The following is a 20,250-nucleotide window of genomic DNA, read 5'->3' on the forward strand; positions in this document are numbered from 1 at the left end:
TCCATATCAGCTTCACTCAGGAAGCAAGGACAGAGTTGGACATTTCTAAGGAAGTCTTTCACTCCTGTACTGATCACCAAATTAACCAACAACTGAAATGTCTGGGATAATATAAACCAAAAAAAAATCTGATTCAGGAAAAGGATGAACAGACTGGGTCTGTTTTCTCTTGAAAAAAGGCTGAAAGGTGATCTAATAGAGGTCTTTAAAATTATGAAATGTTTTGATAGAGTAGATATGGAGAGAATGTTTCCACTTGTGGGTTAGAGAGAGGCCATCAATATTAGATAGTCACCAAAAAATCCAATAGGGAATTCAGAAGAAACTTCTTTACCCAGAGAATGGTGAGAATGTGGAACTCGCTACCACAGAGTGGCTGAGGCGATAGTATAGATACATTTAAGGGAAAGCTAGACAATCATAGAAAGTTGAAGGCACAAAAAGAGGCCACTTGGCCTATCATGTCTCTTGCGGCCAAAAAACGATCCACCTATTCTAATCCCACCTTCCAGCATTTGTGCCATTGCCCTGCAGATTACGGCACTTGAGGTGCATATCCAGACTCCTTTTGAATGAGTTCAGGGTTTTTGCCTCAACTACCCTTTCAGGTAGTGAGTTCCAGACCCCACCACCCTCTGGGTAAAAAAAGTTTTTCCTCATCTCCCCTCTAATTTTTCGACCAATCACTTGAAATCTATGCCCCCTAGTCACTGACCTCTCTGCCATGGTGGATAGGGCCTTCACCACCACTCTATCCAGGCCCCTCAAAATTTTGTACATTCAATCAGATCTCCTCTCAGCCTTCTCTGCTCCAAGGAGAACAACCCCAGCCTATCCAATCTTTCCTCATAAATCTTTCCTGCATTTTTCCAATGCTGGCAACATCCTCGTAAATCTCCTCTGTAACCTCTCTAGTGCAATTATATCCTTTCTGTAATGAGGTGACCAGAGCTGCAGACAGTACTCAAGATATGGCCTAACCAACGAGTTATACAGTTCCAGCATTACCTCCCTGCTCTTATATTCTATACTTCAGCTAATAAAGAAAGGATTCCATATGCCTTCTTAACCACCATATCGACCTGTCCTGCTACCTTCAGGGATCTGTGGACATTCACTTCAAGGTCCCTCACTTCCTCTACTCTTCTCAGTATTTTCTCATTAAACATGTTCCTTTGCTTTGTTTGACCTCCCCAAATACATCACCTCACACTTCTCCAGGTTGAACTCCATTTGCCACTTTTCTGCCCATCTGACCAGACCATCAATATCTTCCTGCAGCCTACAGCTAACCTCCTCGCTGTCTACCACATGGCCAATCTTTGAGTCATCTGCAAACTTCTTGATCATGCCCCCTATATTTACGTCCAAATCATTAATATACACCACAAAAAGCAGGGGACCCAGTACTGAGCCCTGCGGAATGCCACTGGAAACAGCCTTCCAGTCGCAAAAACACCTATCAACAATTACCCTTTGTTTCCTGCCACTGAGCCAATTTTGTATACACCTTGCTGCATTTCCTGGATCCCATGGGATTTTTTTTAAACCAGTCTGCCATATGGGACCTTGTCAAAAGCCTTGCTAAAATCCATGTAGACCACATCAACTGCACTACAATCATCTATGTTTTTTGTTACTTCGTCAAAGAAATTTGATCATGTTGGTCAAACAAGATCTTTCCTTAACAAATCCATGCCGACTATCCTTGATTAACCTGTGCCTTTCTAAGTGACAGTTTATCCTGTCTCTCAGAATAGATTCCAATAATTTGCCCACTACTAAGGTTAGACTGACTGGCCTGCAATTGTTTTGTCTATTGCTCGCTCACTTTTTAAACAAGTTAGAACGTTAGCAGTTCTCCGATCCTCCGGCACCACACCTGTATCCAGTGAGGACTGGAAAATGATGGTCAGACCTTCTGCTATTTCCTCTCTTGCTTCTTTTAACAGCCTAGAGTACATTTCATCCGGCCTTAGTGATTGATCAACTTTCAAGGATGCTAATCCCATTAATACTTAATATTAATATTAACTATAATATCTGCATTGCCCCCTCTTTTGTGAAGACAGGCGCAAAGTATTCATTAAGAACCATACCAACATCTTCCGCCCCTACACACAGATGTTTTTGGTCTTTTATGGGCCCTACTCTCTCCTTAGTTATCCTCTTACTCTTTATGTATTGATAAAACATCTTTGGGTTTACCTTGATTTTGCTTGCCAATATTCTTTCATGCCCTCTCTTTGCTATCCTAATTTCTTTTTTGATTTCACCCCTCCACTTTCTATACTCCTCTCGGCTTTCTGTAGTATTGAGTTCTTGGTGTCGGACATAAGCTTTCCTTTTCTGTCTTATCTTACCCTGTAGGCTCCTTGACATCCATGGGGCTCTAGATTTGGCTGTCTCCTTTTTCTTTGTGGGACTCTGAACACCTTGAATCTCCCCGTTGAATCCCTCCCACTGCTCTGACACTGATTTACCTTCAAGTAGCTGTTTTCAGTCCACCTTAGCTAAATCACTCCTCAGTTTAGTAAAATTGGCCTTGCCCCAATTGAGAACTTTAACTCCTGTTCTATCTCTGTCCTTTTCCATAATTATGTTAAAACTGACTGAATTATGATCACTACCACCGCTCTCCCACTGCCACTCCTTCTACCTGCCCATCTTCATTTCCTAAAACTAAGTCTAAAACTGCACCCTCTAAGCATATGATGGAGAAGGGAATAGAGGGTTACAATGATAGGTTTAGATGAGGAAAGATGGGAGGAGGTTCGATGCTGGCATGGCATGTTTCTGTGCTGATTATCCTATGCAATCCGATGATCACCACTTTACAAAATTAGTCACTGCAGCCTTACAGGCTAGTATGAAAGTGAGTCAAAAGGCTGCCTGTTTTGCAACTACAGAGCAGAGTGTCATGAGTCTTCACAGCATCAACACTACAGACAGGATCCACAAGTGTTTAATGCCCAGTGACTGGGCTTTTCATATAATCCAAGAGCATACAATGCAACGATAAAAGTGGTTGTTCTTAACAACGTATGAACAACTTCAACAAAATTTTAAAGAAACATATTGCAAATAATAATGCAGCGAATAATCTACTTGGTGTTACCTTCAATGCCCAAACTTTGTGCGAATGATGTGAGACCTGGTGTGAAAATACTGTGTGTGACATGGCAATAACAAGAATTTATATTTTCCTATATTTCTATGTTAGGATCTTGCTCCCTTCAATTTCCCTCTCTGCCACCCTGAGGCACTGCTGGTTACTGGAGGACAATTTCACTAATGTCTGTCATACAATGCTATCTCACCAATTGCTGATTCTTCATATCTGAGCCTTTTGTGCATGTTGGCAGCGTATTCAGGCATGGGGAGGGATCATCACAGCCAAACCCAATCCTGTACTTGCCCAACATCCACATGTACTTGTCGTAATCTGCAGTAATTTGTTCAATAGAACAGACCTGTAAACAACCCTTTGCTATACGTCAGCATAGTATTCAAAATTTTAAAATGGTGAAAAACAGTGGAAGTCCAAAGAGATTTAGAGGTCCATGTACATAGATCACTAAATTATAATAGTCAGGTACAAAATATAATCAAAAGGCTAATGGAATGTTACCGTTTATAATTAGAGGGCTAGAATATAATGGGGAGGAGGTTTTGCTACAGCTGTACAACGGTCTGGTTAGACCACATCTGGAGCACTGGGTACAGTTCTGGGCATCACAGCTCAGAAAGGATATATTGGCCTTGGAAGGAGGGCAGTGCAGATTCACCAGAATGTTACCAGAGCTCCAAGGGTTAGATTATGAGAAAAAAGTACAGAAACTAGGCTTGTATTCCCTGGAATATAGAAGGTTAAGGGGTTATTTGACTTTAAGGAATTGATAGGATAGATAGAGAATTTTTTCCACTGGTGGGACAGTCTAGGACAAGGGGACATAACCTTAAAATCAGAGTCAGGCCGTTCGCAGGAGTAAGTTAGTTAGCATTCCTTCACGCAAAGGGTGGTATAAGTGTGGAACTCTCGCCCACAAAAAGCAGTAGATTAATTATTATGGTATAAAAGGATACGGAGCTAAGGCAGGTGAATGGAGTTAAAATACAGAACAGCTAAGATCTCGCTGAAAAGTGGAACAGGCTCAAGGGGCTCAATGGCCTCCTTCTGTTCCTAAGTATCTGCCATAATATTGTACTTGCCAGCGGAGGTGGTAGACGTGGGCATGATAGCGTCTTTTAAGATGTATCTAGACAGATACATGAATGGGCAGGAAGCAAAGAGATACAGACCCTTAGAAAATAGGCGACAGGTTTAGATAGAGGATCTGGATCGGCGCAGGCTTGGAGGGCCGAAGGGCCTGTTCCTGTGCTGTAATTTTCTTTGTTCTTTGTCAAGTATACCCTGTCAATGTGTTGAGCTCCTCAAACTGGAGAAACTCCTCACCAAATATATATTTATATATAAATACATGTGAGCACATTGCTTCTTTCATGTTTTGCATATTTAATTAAATATATACCCGCATGGACACCCCAACCCTCATTTCTATTGCTTTATGGATCATATGAACTGTTTTTAAGATAATGGCAGTGCAGCGTGGGACCTCATAAATCAGTCAGCAGATTATTGCAAGGGAGGGAACAGTTAGTGACCCAAGAAAGTCAGAATATAGAAAGTCACAACTTCTGGATTGTAAGGTACAAGGTCTGTTATGGGAGAGACAGTTACATCACTGAGAAGGCTGTATAAGTGTTTCTACTAAGCATTGCCATCCATCCATCAAGAAGCAAAGTGACACTTCAGGAGCTATTTTATTTGGTTTCAAATGGCTACATTTGGAAAAATTTCAATAGATACTATTCAGTGTTTTCAAACAATTCCCCTCTATTCTGCAGACACGTGTAATTTAGTGACTCTGATCAGAAATCATCAGAATTTTTTTTCATTTTAATGGCCAATTTCTCATGTTTAATTTTTATCATTTAATAGCCAACAGTATCATTTAAATAATTTGTGTAAACTCAAAATATAGGCATCCTCCTTCAAGCATTCTCAGTCAGTATAACCAGCTTTTACTTTTCCTGATTGTCAAAAGTCATTTACAAATCAGGAGGGAAGCAAAGGTCTTCAGCTGGAGCTACTGAGAAGCAAGCGTGCTTTATTCAATGGATTTAGTGCCTTTTTGGCCCCGTGAGCATCAATCTTTGCATAATATAGATTTTTAAAGGATAAGTCATGTCTGAAAAACCTAGTTGAATTTTCTGAGGAGATAATTAACGTGATAGATATAAGTGAGGTCTATGGATGTTATTTATATGGACTTCCAGAAGGCATTCAACAAAGTTCCATGTAAGAGACTGTTAACAAAAATGAGAGCACATGGAATTGGAGGCAACCTATTGGCATGGGTAGGGAATTTGTTAAAAGGTAGGGGACAGAGATTAAGGGTAATGGGTATGTACTCCAACTGGCAGGATGCACATAGTGGTGTCCTTCGGGGATCTGTACTGGGACTCAGCTTTTCATTATATTTATAAACAAATTAGATGGAGGATTAGAGAGCCGTATATCCAAGTTTGCTGACAACACTGAGTTAGGTAGCACAGTAAATAGCAGATTGGAGCAGAAGTTGCAAAAGGACATTGACAGATTAAGTGAGTGTGAGGTCATCCACTTTGGACCTAAGAAAGATAGATCAGTGTATTTTCTAGACACGGAAAAGTTAGGAACTGTGGAGGGGTACAGAGACTTAGGGTCCAAGTACAGAAATCACCAAAAGCTGGTGAACAGGCACAAAAGTAATTTAAAAGGCTAATGAGATGTTGGTCTTTATATCAAGGAGGTTGGAATATAAAGTTGTTGAAGTTATTTTACAGTTACATAAAGCTCTGGTCAGAAAACAGCATTCATCTCTAGGCGCCACACCTAAGAAAAGATATGTTGGCCTTGGAAAGGGTACAGTGCAGATTCATCAGAATGATACTGAGATTAAAAGGGTTAAACTATGAGGACAGGGTGAATTGATTACATAGAACATAGAACATAGAACATACAGCACAGAACAGGCCCTTCGGCCCACAATGTTGTGCCGATCCTTTGTCCTCTGTCAAGGACAATTTAATCTATACCCCATCATTCTCCTTTATCCATATACCTATCCAAAAGCCTTTTGAAAGTCCCTAAAGTTTCTGACTCAACAACTTCCCCGGGCAAGGCATTCCATGCCTCGACCACTCTCTGGGTAAAGAACCTTCCCCTGACATCCCCCTTATATCTCCCACCCTTCACCTTAAATTTATGACCCCTTGTAACGCTTTGCTCCACCCGGGGAAAAAGTTTCTGACTGTCTACCCTATCTATTCCCCTGATCATCTTATAAACCTCTATCATGTCACCCCTCATCCTTCTCCTTTCTAATGAGAAGAGGCCTAGAATGTTCAGCCTTTCCTTAGGCTTGTATTCCCTCGGATATAGTCGATTAGTGGGAGATCTAATTTCAGTGTTTTAAGATGGTAAAAGGAACTGATAGTTTATCTCTATCTATCCTATTTCTTCTGGTGGGGGGAGTCTAGAACAAGGGTGTATAACCTTAAAATTAGAGCGAGGCTGTTCAGGGTGACGTCAGAAAGCACTTCTTCACACAAAGGATGAGAAAATCTGTAATTCTCTCTCTCTCTCTCCCCTAAAAAGTAGTTCAAGCTAGGGGTCAATTGAAAATTTCAAAACTGAGATTGATTGATTTTTGTTGCTTAAGGATAGTTACCAAACCCAGGTGAGTAGGTGGAGTTAAGACAGAGATTAGCCATGATCTAATTGAGAGGCGGGATAGGTTGGAGGGGCTGAATGGCTGATTGCAGTTCGTATGAGGCCCACGGATAACACAATGTTCATACGTTCTCCAGTGTAGCATGACATTCCTCTAACCCACATATTGGGCTTAATTTTACAGACTTACCCTGACGTCGGGCGTCATGGCGGAGGTGCCAGAAAATGCCTCTGGCAGAGGCCCGCCATGGGCTTCAACGCTGGGAAGGCCCAGCCCAATATTGCCAGCGGCAGCGAGGCCTTGTGGCAGCCCCCCTGCTGCTCGGTGAAAGTCGCCAAATTTAAAGATGTAAATTAATTTAAATAAAAGAATAAATTACCTTCTCACTCCCGCTTTCTGTCCCGGTGCGATATTGGTACCTGTGGCCAGCACTCCCGTGTCGGACGGGGATCGAAGGTGAAACACTGGTGGGGAGAGGGGAGGAGCAGGTAGGTTTCTCTGTGCGGGAGGGGGGAGAGCGGGGTCAAAATAATATCATTGGTGTAGTGGATGATGGGAAGGGTTACAGTATAAAGTTTAGGTACTTTGGGGGTGGGAAAGTCAGGTGGGCAGAGGAAGTGTTTTGTGGGGGAAGAGGGCATGTGATTCATTTTATGGTTTTTTGGGGGGGAGAGGGACAATTTAAATGGATTTAAATTTTTTATTGAAGTTACTTTTAAATATTTAAATTGAATGTTAAGGGCTTGGAGCCCTTTAAAAATGGCGCTAGCGCCTGCACAAATGTGACTGACGCCATTGCTGGGACAGACCACCCACTCCCTCCATGTCATTGGGGTGGGCAGTCCGCCCAGCTATTTAAAATGAGCCGCCGCGCTGAATATTGTAGCGGCTCTGCGATGTCGCGCATCGCCATTGTTTTCATCCACAGTTGTAAATTCCAGCCCATTGTGTGGAGTCTCAAATTTCTATTTACCATCTTCACACAAATGGCTGGTGGATTTTTCATAATTGTATCATTAGCTTTCAAGCATGAGTTTTTTTGAAGTGTTATATCCATTGACAGCTTGTTGTTACATGGGAACAAACCTGCGTCTCTTCCCTAGAACTGTCTCTCTCCCTGCTTGTCTGTCTCCCTCTTTAAGTCTTTTTCTTTCACTTTGTCTTTAACACTCCTTTTTTTTCTTTCATGCGATATGGGCATCGCTGGCAAGGCCAGCATTTGTTGCCCATTCCTAACTGCCCTAGACAACTGAGTAGCTTGCTAGGCCATTTTAGAGGGCAGTTGAGAGTCAACCACGTTGCCATGGGTCTGAAGTCACACGTAGCCCAGACCAGGTAAGGACAGCAGATTTCCTTCCCTAAAGGCCATTAGCGAACCAGATGTTTTTTTACGACAAACGATGATAGTTCCATGGCACCATTACAGAGACTAGCTTTCAATTGCATTTATTAATTATTTGAATTTAGATTCCACCAGCTGCCGTGGTGGGATTTGAACTCGTGTCCCCCAGGGTATTGGCCTGGGCCTCTGGATTACTAGTTCAGTGACGTTACTACTACACCACTGTCTCCCCATTTGAATTGTTTTGTCTGCTCCCTTGCATTTTGTTCTCTTTTCTTCTCTCCTTCCCTGACCCTTTTGTCAATTATTTTCTGCTCCATTTTCCTCTCTACTTCTTTCTTATACTCTTCATTCTTGGACAGCCATGAATCTCACCCATGGCCATTACTGTAGCTGGAACAGTTCTGTCAGGTTTATGAAACACTTTTACCTGAACTGAATGTACTGGTACAAGCTGGCTTTTTTCCTACCTGACCCACCCTCCTTCTATCAGCTACAGTCTAACTGGGGAGTGGATTAATTGCCTCTTTTGGGGTGTGTAAAGTATGCAAGGTTTGGACTCTTGCATTCTATAGGACATAAGTTCTGGCCTTGATAACAACAGAAACACATGTTTTCTTGCCCGAGCACTCCATCTTTGGTCCAGCAGATGCTTCTTGTTCCTCCCAAGTATCATTTACATGAGGCCATGTACTTGTCATTTTGTGAACCAGTCAGTCCTACCCAGTTTTTCTTTTTGAGTAACTACTTTCTATGTCAGGCTGCTTTTTCCTGTGCCAACTATTTCAGATAACATCTACTGATCTGGAAGCCCATTCCCAGTACTGCTCATGCCAACTGACTAGCTGTCCATTGTGCTCTGCTTATCTTCAATATACCCAGCTCCTGAATCCCATAACCAGTTCCCAAATAACAAGCTGTTCTCTGCCGATTCCATTCTGAATAATCGAATTACCAAATCATTTCTCCAATATAGTTATTTTATTTCTCTTTGTTTCTTTTTTTAATTTCAAATTTCCCTTTTTTTCATTACTGTTTGTGGGAGTATGCTATGTGCAAATTGGTAGCCATGCTTGCTTACATAACAACAATGACTACATTTCCAAAGTACTTCATTGGTTGTGAAAGGTGCCAAAGAAATGTAAATTCTTTCTTCTTCCTTGTATTTTAAAACCACCTTCAGCAAGAGTGCCTTCCTTAAAGATACCAGGAATGGCATTCTCCAAAGTACAGCACTCTTCTCAGCTGCTATCCTTAATCAGGCACCCTGAAGCAAACAGTGTGGCCACCACAGGACAGTTGATAAGAACGTTACCCTGTGGCTAGATCAGGGAGAAAAGCAAAAATAGCAACTCACAGCTCTATTTCTCAGCATCTTTCAAAACAAATGTGTAATTTTCTAACCTCAACTGACCCCTTCCAGTTAGTTACTCACTATATCAAGATTCACTATCTCTTTTTTTGCCTGGTTAAAATTCATGTAGAAGCAGTAGATAACAGGACCATAATCTGCTGACCAGAGGAGACTCCTAAATGTGAAAATGTAACCAACAGATTTCATAGAATCATAGAAAGTTTATGGCACAGAAAGAGGCCACTTGGCCCATCGTGCCTGCGCTGATTTATAGGCTATATGCAAGATTGCAATCATTAAAGAGTAAGTTAAATGTATACAGTATATATATATCAAATGTTATGGTGGTTGGTGTATAGTTTAAAAACAATTACCCAACAGAATGCAACCTATAGGTAAGGTCATTGTATCTCATACAACAGATTTTGAGAAGTACCTAACAGTAAGCCTGCGCAGGAAGATCCCAGAATTTGGAAGCATAGTGACAGCATTATTGAAACACACACACTACTCCACTCACAAGCTCACCTCCCACAATATAGTGGGCAACTGCTCATTTATTTTGAATGCTGCTTTAATACAGTGCATTTCACAAGGTGTTTCTAACCTACCCAATTCTCAGGAGTAAAGAAATTTTTGTCCATATTTTCTAAATTAACGAAGGGACAATAAGCAGAGAGTAGAGTGAATGGTCGTTTTTCAGACTGGAGGGAAGTATTTAGTGGTGTTCCCCAGGGGTCAGTGTAAGAATCACTGCTCTTTTTGATATATATTAATGACCTGGACCTGGGCATACAGGGCACAATTTCAAAGTTTGCAGATGACACGAAACTTAGAAATGTAGTGAACCATGAGGATGATAGTAACAAACTTCAGGGAAATGTTAACATACTGGTGAAGTGGGTGGACACATAGCAGATGAAATTTAACAGAGATGTGTGAAGTGATGCATTCTAGGAGGAAGCATGAGGAGAGGTAATATAAACAAAACAGTGCAATTTTAAAGGAGGTGCAGGACAGAAAGACCTGGGGTTTATGTACACAAATCTTTGAAGGAGACAGAACATGTTGAGAAGACCGTTAGAAAAGCAAATGGGATCCTTGGCTTTATAAACAGAGGTATAAGGCAGAAATCTCCCAGCCCCATGAAACCAGCATCCGCAATATTTTGCTTTTATTAAAGTAGCTTTGGAGGTGGGGATTGTATTTAATAAGCCAACTGTCACGATTTTACCGCAGCAATGCAATCTTGTGAGCATTGCACAGGCCCCCCCTGCTGTGTAAGCACCCCGGCAACTCAGAGGAGGTGGCTGCAGAGTGGGAGGTCGGAGATGCAATCAATTTGAAAGATTTTAAATGTACACCTGCAAAAAATGGCAAGGATGCTGTTTCCCTGAGTCAGAGGCTTGTCATTGCGACAGTATTGCCCTGCAGACTGATATTTCTGACAGCACTGGGACTGATGCAGTGGCAGCCACTCCTCTGGTAAAGATGGTACCTCCAGTGTGTTCCTGGATGGCAAACTCAGACGCAGAAGTGCAGAAGATCCTGGCCATACAGTACAAAAGCAGGGAAATTTTGCTAAACCTTCATAAAGCACTGGTTAGGCCTCACCTGGAGTTTTGTGTCCAATTCTGGCACCACACTTTAGGAAGGAGATTTACTAGAATAGTACTAGACATGAAGGACTTCAGTTACATGGAGTAGAACCAGAGAAAAATTACAGTACAGAAGGAGGCCATTCAGGCCATCGTATCTGTGCAGTTACTGGAGAAGCTGGGAGTGTTCTCCTTTGAGCACAGGTTAAGGGGAAATTTTTAATACAGGTCCGATATCCAAAATCCAGTCATATTTGAAAATATACTCAGCGGTTCTGAGCCCGCCTCTAAGAGCTGCTGGCCAATCACAAGGCTGGCAGCTCAGCAGTATTGGAAGCACCAATGGGAGTGGAGGCCACTGCCGATGCTACATCAGGCCTTGGACCCAGGCTCAGCGCTGGAAGCCCAGACCTCAGGTAAGTGAAGCAGGGTCGCCCGGGCCAGTCCAGAAAGACCTGGCAAGGGATGGGTGGGAGGGTGAGCATCAAGTGCAGGGAGAGGGGGGTCCAGGGAGGTGGGGTTTTTCCCGGCGGGGTCTTCAGTGGGCTACAGAGGAGGGACACCACGCCCCAACCCTCACAGGCCCGCAGAGAGTTTGCCTCGTATTACTGGGTGACTTCCCCAAGTGGCGCAGCCCTCCCCCAACCAGTTAAATCCCAGCGGCGGGGAGAAGAGGCCCTTAAGGCCTCAATGGCCTCTGTGCAAAAAAGCCGTCATTGGCCAATCCCGCCCCCGACAAAATTGCTTGGCGATGGGGAGGCGACAGGACCTCCACTGCTGTTGCAACTCTAAGGGTTCCCTGTCTCTGATCCCGTCTAAGGGGGGCCCATCCCAAAATCGGGGAAAGTATGAAATCCAGCATGGTCTCAGTCCCGAGGATGCCGGATTTTGGATATTGTACCTGTAGAGTTTATCTAAGTCATGCATGGTTTTGATAAAGTAAATAAGGAAAAACTGTTTCCAGTAGTAGAAGGGTCGATAATCAGAGGACAGAAATTTAAGGTAATTGGTAAAAGAATCAGAGGCGACATGAGGAAAAAGAAAACATGCAACGAGTTGTTGTGATCTAGAATACGCTGCCTGAAAGAGCAGTGGAAGCAGATTCAATAATAACTTTCAAAGGGAGTTGGATAAATATTTGAAGGGCTATGGGGACATAACTGGGGGAATGGGACTTATTGGATCGTTTTTTCAAAGGTGGGCCGGATGGCCTCCTTCTATGCTTTATCATTCTATGTTTTTCTTGGGATACAAGCAGTGAGGGCCAAAGCTACATGTCAACCAGACCAGGCAGGAGTAACAGGTTCCTTCCCCTGAAGTAAACCAGTTGGGTTTATATGAAAGTCTGGCAGCTCTCATGGTTATTTTATTGGTGGCCACCCAGATTTATTGAAGTCAATTTCACAACTTGCCAGGATGAATTCACAAATTCTGGTTACTACTAGCACCAATATAACTAGGCTGCCTTACCCGAGATATTGCTGCTCTGTAATAGGAAAAGACACAGTTCATGTTTTGTAACACTTCTTATTTTATTCCTGTTGCACCTGAACAAGTTCTTTTGGTTACTTAGGTGGCACTAGGACACTGGAAAACCTGAATCAAGGCAGTTCAGTATTGGAGAGCAGACAAGCACCCAAACGAATTTGAGAGATTACTGTACGAGGTGGCTCAAATCCAGTGGTCTCATCCTCACACCAGAGGTGCAGTTGAAGTTTGATGTGATAGTCAAGGATTCCTGCTTTAAGTGATCCTCGTCATTCAGTTCCAGAATTTTATACAACTGAACATCTATTTAAGGGAAGATTTCAAGAAATAAAAAAATAATAATTTTGATCTGAACAATCCAACCCAAAAGAGTGAAGCTTTGCTAACACTGCTCTACAAGCTGCCACCAAGAAATGTAGGAGATTGCCATGGAGTTAGTCTGCTTTAGATTTTCCTTCCTTCCCATTGGGTGTCACTGTTTGACACCTTTTCCATAACTGCATAGCTACGTTTAGGGGATTGTGACGACTCTGTAACACACGATTCTGCTAATAAAATACACCACCATTGGGCAGACACTTATAAACACTGCTTTACTATGATGCCCTGGGGGTTGGTTAGCTCAGTTGGCTAGGCAGCTAGAGTGTGATGCAGAAAAATGCCAACAGCACAGGTTTAATTCCTGTACTGGTTGGTTATGGTAGCTCATGGAGCCCTGCCTCCTTGCCTTGCCCTGTGCTTGCAGAGCGGTGACCCTCAAGTTATACATTACCAACTGTCTTTCTCTAATGGGGTAAGGTGCCTGTGGTCCTTTCAGACGACAGCTAGAACAACTGTGATGCCAGAAAGATATAATTCTAAAAATGCTGCAATGCTAAATGTAGAAGATGCAATAATTATTTTCTCTCGAAGTTCAGCATGATATCACTTACCCTCAAGATTTATAATAGACAGATTTGCTTTTAAACAACCTGTTATCTGTCACTACTGGTAGCAACACATCCTGTATTTATATCCCTAAGATTTGCTAGTTGAGATGTTCCTGCATGCGGTACTACTGAAGATCACTCCCCACCACTGCACAGCATTGGGTACCAATCTGTCACATTCACAATTAATTCTTCTTCAAAATGGCTGCTCTTGCCCAACTGCAAAGCATTGCCTGTGGGCAAAGTAGCTAAGGGTATGTCAGTGAGCACAGGGAAGTATTGGACATGTTTGTAAATCACTGTGTAGTGCTGAGTATTTTAATCTGAATCCACTTTGGAAAGCTGAAGAGTTTGACATGTTATATTATGTCCGGCTGTAAAAGAAGTTATTGACCAGTCCTATTTTTATCAGTCCAAATTCTGCTGAAATTATTAGACAGGATTGTTTTAAATAATCTACTGGATGTGCTACTCTTCAGTAAAGTCAGCTCCATTCCAAAGTGCGCGAAGATCCACAAGTTCTGCACTCAGGCCTGTTACAAAGAAAAAACGTTCCAGAAAATCCACTCATAAAATAACTAAACCGCGATATGTTTGAACCAATGAACGAAACCTTTATTTTTTCGGAGGAAAATACTTCATAAAAATGAATTATCACATTCCAAAAGAACATCTTTTACCAGGAAATTCACCGTTAGTATCCGTGTGGTCGGAGTACATCCAGAAACCTTCTCACATATGCAGTTTGATTTCTGCACCACTTCAGACGAATTGTTCCGATGTATTTAAGACCCTTGATGCGTGTTTAAGACAATATGAAAGCAGGCCTCAGACACCGGTAGGCGAAAAACTCAAATAATTTAGCTTTAATATGTATTATCACAGCCAGACAAAAGACATGATTGCAGTGGGCAGGCAATGGTTCCAACAAGAATGAGACCTCTACAGTAGAAACTGGAAAGACACAGCAGGGCGGCTGGCACCTGCCGCATTTCAGAACAGAGTTGTAGCTGAAACACTGCCTGCTCTTCTCTCCACAAATGCTGGCCGGCCTGCTGAGTGATTCCAGCAGCTTCTCTTTTTGTCTCCGACTTCCAGCATTTACCTTTTTTTTTATTTAAAAAAAACGCCTCCAGAAGAAAGCAGTCTTACAAAAACCATTCTTCAAAAGATTGTTGCATAATTTCATTACGTAACTCAAAGTGCATCGAAATGTCTTTTCGCAACAGAAGTGTTGAAACAAATCGAGGTACCTACTCACACGCACACGATTCCCTCAAAGTCAGCAGACTTGTCAAAATAAGCAACTCTTTCCAAGACCAGCACTCCAGCATGTTTCATGGCAAGAGTGACAGCCTACTACCAAATTCCACGGCATCGGTATTTACAACAACCTCAAATACATAAACACTTATTCAGATGACATTAATACTGCATATTTTCATATTAGTCGTTCACGACCTTCGCCACTTAAAAAATTTTATGCACAACCTTTCCGTTAATCTAAAAATGCAATTTAGATCAGATATCCGTTCAGTATTTGAGTATAAAATCGATTTCATTACAATCGCTCCCAAATTAAGACAGAAGTTTAATATATTGTTTGCTCCGCTCTGGGCTGTCAAGTTGGTAATCTACTGTTTACGCCTCGACTAACATCAGATCGCGTTTTCGTCACGGGATTCGTACGCGGAACTTCTAAACGAGGCAATTAAAACAAAGCAAACAGTAACTGAATGACAATTAAATCCCCACCGGTATTGAAATACTTTGTTCAAGTTTCCCATCTATTCTGCTATTCGTAACCTTCTCATTTGCGCATCAAAACATTTCATGTAATCCTAAAAAAAAAACTACTGGATGTGCCCCAAAGTATTCCCAATCCCTGTAGCGTGTGTGTGAGGAATGCCGCTATATCGCTGTCTAACCTGCGCTTTGCCGCTGTTTTGCCGATTCCACGTGTGTCTGCAGTGCGGCGCCGCTCTCGCTCTTTCACATGGATACATTGACGCCGAGCAGCAGGCGGGAGAATCCCTCAGCGCACGCTTCCGTTCTTCCGTGACGCCAGCACGTAACTGGGATATTGTGCGTAATCACGCAGATGCCTGCCGTCTGGATTCCATGCGTCACTACGTCATGGGCGGGAAAACGGCCAACGCACGAAACGTGTCGCATCACGGTCAACTGACAGACAGATTCATGAATAAAAAACACGCTTTGGAGGCGGGGCCTTGTTCATCGAAGCCTGCATATTGTTGCTGCTTTCCTAAACTTAGCTCTAAATTTTAAATATACACAGATAATTGTGGCAAAAGTTAACGAACCGTCGATATCAAAGTTGTTTTGAATATAATAAGAATCTATTAGCGAGCAAGCGTCGAACGCTCGACGACCGTCGTGCCAGCCTTGGTGACCTCCCGCGCAGCCGCAGTCAGGAGGTGGAGCCGGCGGCCGGCTGCGCAGCGCATGCTTCAAGGCTTCCCGCGCTCTCCCCGCGGCACTGCGCAGGCGTGGGTGGTGGCACGCGACACGAGCGCGTGTGTGTCGGTTGGTGCGAGGCCTCCTCGCTGCGGTGGCACCGCCGACCATGAGGAGCAGCGAGGTGGGTCGGCAGCGGCTCCGAGTAACGGCGCTGGCAATCCTGCTGTGCGCTATGACAGGTAAGGTGCTCTCCGTGAGTTGGGGGTGGTTCACTCTGGGGCAGGGGAAAATGGCTGCCGCAGCTGAAGGGAGTTTGAAAATAAACAGCCGAGCCGAGCAGATCGGCCTGGCGTTGCGGCCTCAAACTGTGCGCTCGCTATTCGCACCACCACCATTCCCCAAGCATTGCCCCAAACCCCATTCCCCTTCCCCAGTCCACATCCCCCATTGCTCCGATTCCTAATTCGCAAATCCCCACTGCCCATTCTCCCTTCACCCCATTCCCACAAATGCCCAATTCTCCCATTGCCTGATCCCCATTTTCCGATCTATTTATTGCCCAAACCATCTATTGCCCATTTCGCCCCACTCCCGGCCTCCATTTGACCAAATCCCCTTCCCCGAGTCCCTATCCCCCATTGCCCTGATTCCTAATTGCCCAATCGCTCATACCCCAACCCCCCCCCCATTGTTCAACTCCCTCATCACCCAATCCCCTCATTTCCCCATTGCCCAATTCCCCATTGTCCAATCCCCTCATACCCCCATTCCCCCCAGTGTCCCATTGCTCAATCCCCCATTACTCCTATTCTCCCATCCCCTTATTCCTCTAGTCCCTATTGCCCTCTTACCCCTTTCCCCATTCGCCATACTTTATACCCCATTCCTCACCCTCCCCATTCCCCCTCCTCTCCATTCCCCCTCTTCCTCCTCCCCATTCCCCCTCTTCCTCCTCCCCATTCCCCCTCTTCCTCCTCCCATTCTTGCTGCCTGCTTCCATTCCCGCATCCTCCTCTATCAATACTACCATTTTTGGTCCTCTTCTGGCCTCAGTGCCACTTTCTGCTAGGTTGGCTTGATGGGAAAGCCACAGCAGTTTCTCAGCGCAGGTCTCTAATGAAAATAGTAACATGTGAGTCCAATCTGCATATTTAACAAAGGATTCTGCTAGTTTCCTGTGGATGTCCTTCCCATCTACTCAGAAGAGCAGATTAAAATTAGAGCCTGTGGGAAGAGAGCAGGACGTCGGGAGTTGAGTCCCATTGGCAAATTTAACCTCTCTTGTCCCATTTCAGCCGACAGGGCATGGTTAGAATTGCTTCTGCTTCTGTGCTATGTATGAAAAATTGAAATCTTCCCAACAAAAAATAAAGTTCCCTAGGCCATTTCTTAAGTGACCACCAATGGTGCTTTTAAAGACTGCAACTTAAACCACCCCATACCTGGTACAAATTGGCAGCGCATACACGTAACCATTTATATCATTGCCATTGGATCTGGATTTGCATATGTAAACTGCCTCCCACCTGTTCCAGGTCGTCAGGTTGCTCACCCATTTACAGGCCCATCTAAATTATGTTGGCTTTGGGTGTCAATGGGATGGCTGAGAACAGCTCCCTCCCTCCCCCATCATTTTTAATTACTGGCCTTCTGTTTTGCAGGCGAGAAATATGATCCAGCAGTTAAAAATCGCCCATCTCTATCTTAGCATGTCTTCAATAGTAATACACAGCTTTTGTCTGTTTGCATTTTCTGATTGATCGGTGGGTTGATTTGGCGGACGGAGCCTGGCATGCGCCATGGTTACTGGGCTCCGGTTCTCGCTGCTCCCCACCCTCGCTAACTGGGCTCCAGCTCTCACTGCTCCCCGGCCTCAGTTACTGGGCTCTGGCCCGCAGTGCCCGCTTCTCCTCGGCCTTGGTTACTCGACTGCAGCTTCCCACCGATGGCTGTTGACAACGATGAGGTCAGGGGAACAGCATGGCAGGGGTGGGGGATTGCATGGAAGGGAGTGAACAGCATTGGAGGGGGGGACAACATGGGTGGGGGTAGGGATGGGGACAGCATTTGGGTTGGAAGGGGTTTGGGGGGCGGGGGGGAGGCGCGGCATGGGAAAGTGAGCGGAGGGGGGACCCGGCATGGGAGGGTGGGCATCAGCCTGGGAGGTATGGGATGCCATGGCAGGTGGGGATGGCATAAGATGAAGGGGTGGGATGGGGGATTGGATGGGGATGATATGAAAGAAATGTGATGTGTATGGCTTGAGAGGGATGGTATGACATAGGATGGGGAGTTAAAGAAGTACCATTGCAATAAAGATATTAATTTCAGCACAAATATTTTGTGGGTCTCTGCTAGTACATGAATAATGTTCAATTGAGTTAGGTAGCAGATGGGTATTGGCACTGTGAAACTATATGTAAGGAAAAGGCAGTGTCTTCAGAAGAGGAAGCAGAGAAAAACAGCTATTTATGCACATACCAAAGCTCTGATCATCACAGCAAAATAACTCCATAGTTTTAATTTCTAAACACATCTTGTTATTCTGTGTATTGTGTAGGGTTTACAGATGTTGTAGCTACTTCACTCCTAAAGACACAATGGCAGATAGCCTGTGAAATACTTTTAACAAATTAACCTGTAGGTGGTGATATTACAACTGTCGCTGTTCTTTTTCAACACAGGCAGAGCCATTGAGGTCATTGACATCACACACATTTACCAAGAAAACCCTGAACAAATCAAAGAGGTTTATGGAAACAGCAACAAACCAGGTATCTAGAGGCAAGATCAGTGGTTGGCACCAATTACCTTGGTGAGGATGGTACATGATGCAAGACCTGAAAATGAAGGGAACTTATTGACTAAACAAAAAACAAATAAATGGTGTATAGACAGCGTATAAAGTTTTTTTGAAGAAAAGACTTGGTGTTTTGAACAAAGAGGGGTCAATAAATCCAGTTTAAATTTATTTGAGGCAAAACAACAACCCAATTTTTTCCAACTCTCAGGAAGGATAAGAGATATATTGGTTACAGCTTGCAAAAATGTTATTGTGACTGATATTAATAGCTGTGATTTAACACTGTACATTCTCATATGATCAATTTTAGTGATAAATCAATTATTAATCCTTCATAGAGTCATAGAGACATACAGCACTGAAACAGGCCCTTCGGCCCACCGAGTCTGTGCCGACTAACAACCACCCATTTATACTAATCCTACATTAATCCCATATTCCCTACCACATCCCCACCATTCTCCAACCACCTACCTACACTAGGGGCAATTTACAATGGCCAATTTACCTATCAACCCACAAGTCATTGGCTGTCGTAGGAAACCGGAGCGCCCGGCGGAAACCCACGCAGTCACAAGGAGAACTTGCAAACTCCGCACAGACAGTAGCCAGAACCAAACCTGGGTCGCTGGAGCTGTGAGGCTGCGGTGCTAGCCACTGTGCCGCCCCTTCAATGAACTTTCACATCAACTTTTTTGAGTGTCTGCCATGATTCCCACTACTGGCAACAAGGCAACAAAACAAAATTGCACTGTTTGCATTAAATCTGCAGCTGTGCTGCTGCCTCAGTATTTCACATCTGTACTGATGTTTCAGTATCTGGATCTGTCTCAGTGCCTCTCTTAGTTCTATTGTATCAGTGTTTTACAGTGTGTCAGACTTGTCCCAATATTTATGCTGATGTCTCAGTGACTGTGCCAACGTATCAGTGTCTGTCTCTCCTTGTATTACTGTGTCCTTCAGTTCACAAGTCTGAAGAAGAACTCGATAGAGTGGCAGTACTGTTACCAATTATTTGGAGCTGATGCATTCATCAGGCAGATAACTGAAAGTCTTCATATTCTGGTTCGGGACTTGCTTGAAAATGTTTTTCAGAGGTGTAGATGACAACCCATGCAGACAAAAGAAATCTCAGGTTCAGTTTCCAGTTTGTGCCATGTTAACAGATCTCAGCTGGAACAGTTACATACAATTGGCCTCTGTCGCTCGGTAACTGCTCCAAATTGCGATCCAGTAACCTCCACTAGAAAGTGCATACGTTTGGATTCTGTGTGAGAATAAAAAGCTCCTTGGTGAGTTAGCCAGCTGGCATTTCATTGTTTAAGCTCTGACAAGAAAAATGGCCTGGAGGGCTTCAGCACCTGTAGAACTGCACCTTATGTGAGTCAGTGTCTTCACTAGAGAAGAGGAGAAAAGGGAGAGGGAGTATTTTTATAAAGAAATGGGGATTATGACATTCTCCAACTTCAGGTGAATAATTTACATTATACATTGTGACAGTGCAATCCTGCTATGCCATTACTGATAATCTTCATT

General features: G+C 43.6%; 2 protein-coding genes across 6 annotated transcripts in view; one reads left to right on the forward strand and one right to left on the reverse strand.

Moving 5' to 3' along the window:
- The window catches only part of LOC137348261 (zinc finger protein Aiolos-like), a 213,415-nt gene extending 197,868 nt beyond the window's left edge, over positions 1-15,547 (reverse strand). For 3 of the 4 annotated variants that reach the window (XR_010969106.1, XM_068013689.1, XM_068013688.1), the window contains exon 1: positions 15,419-15,547. The gene's annotated coding sequence lies outside the window, so the exon portion shown is untranslated. The remainder of the gene's footprint in view (positions 1-15,418) is intronic. The other variant, XM_068013690.1, reaches the window with a different exon arrangement.
- Positions 15,548-15,729: 182 nt separating this feature from the next.
- LOC137347968 (zona pellucida-binding protein 2-like) overlaps positions 15,730-20,250 on the forward strand; it is a 50,331-nt gene continuing 45,810 nt past the window's right edge. For both annotated transcript variants that reach the window (XM_068013034.1, XM_068013035.1), the window contains exons 1-2: positions 15,730-16,150; positions 18,596-18,685. In XM_068013034.1, the coding sequence (XP_067869135.1) occupies positions 16,078-16,150; positions 18,596-18,685 (163 nt within the window). In that variant the 5' untranslated portion in view covers positions 15,730-16,077. The remainder of the gene's footprint in view (positions 16,151-18,595; positions 18,686-20,250) is intronic.

Source organism: Heterodontus francisci, chromosome 33 (assembly GCF_036365525.1).
Source record: "Heterodontus francisci isolate sHetFra1 chromosome 33, sHetFra1.hap1, whole genome shotgun sequence".
In the NCBI taxonomy this organism is placed as follows: domain Eukaryota; kingdom Metazoa; phylum Chordata; class Chondrichthyes; order Heterodontiformes; family Heterodontidae; genus Heterodontus; species Heterodontus francisci.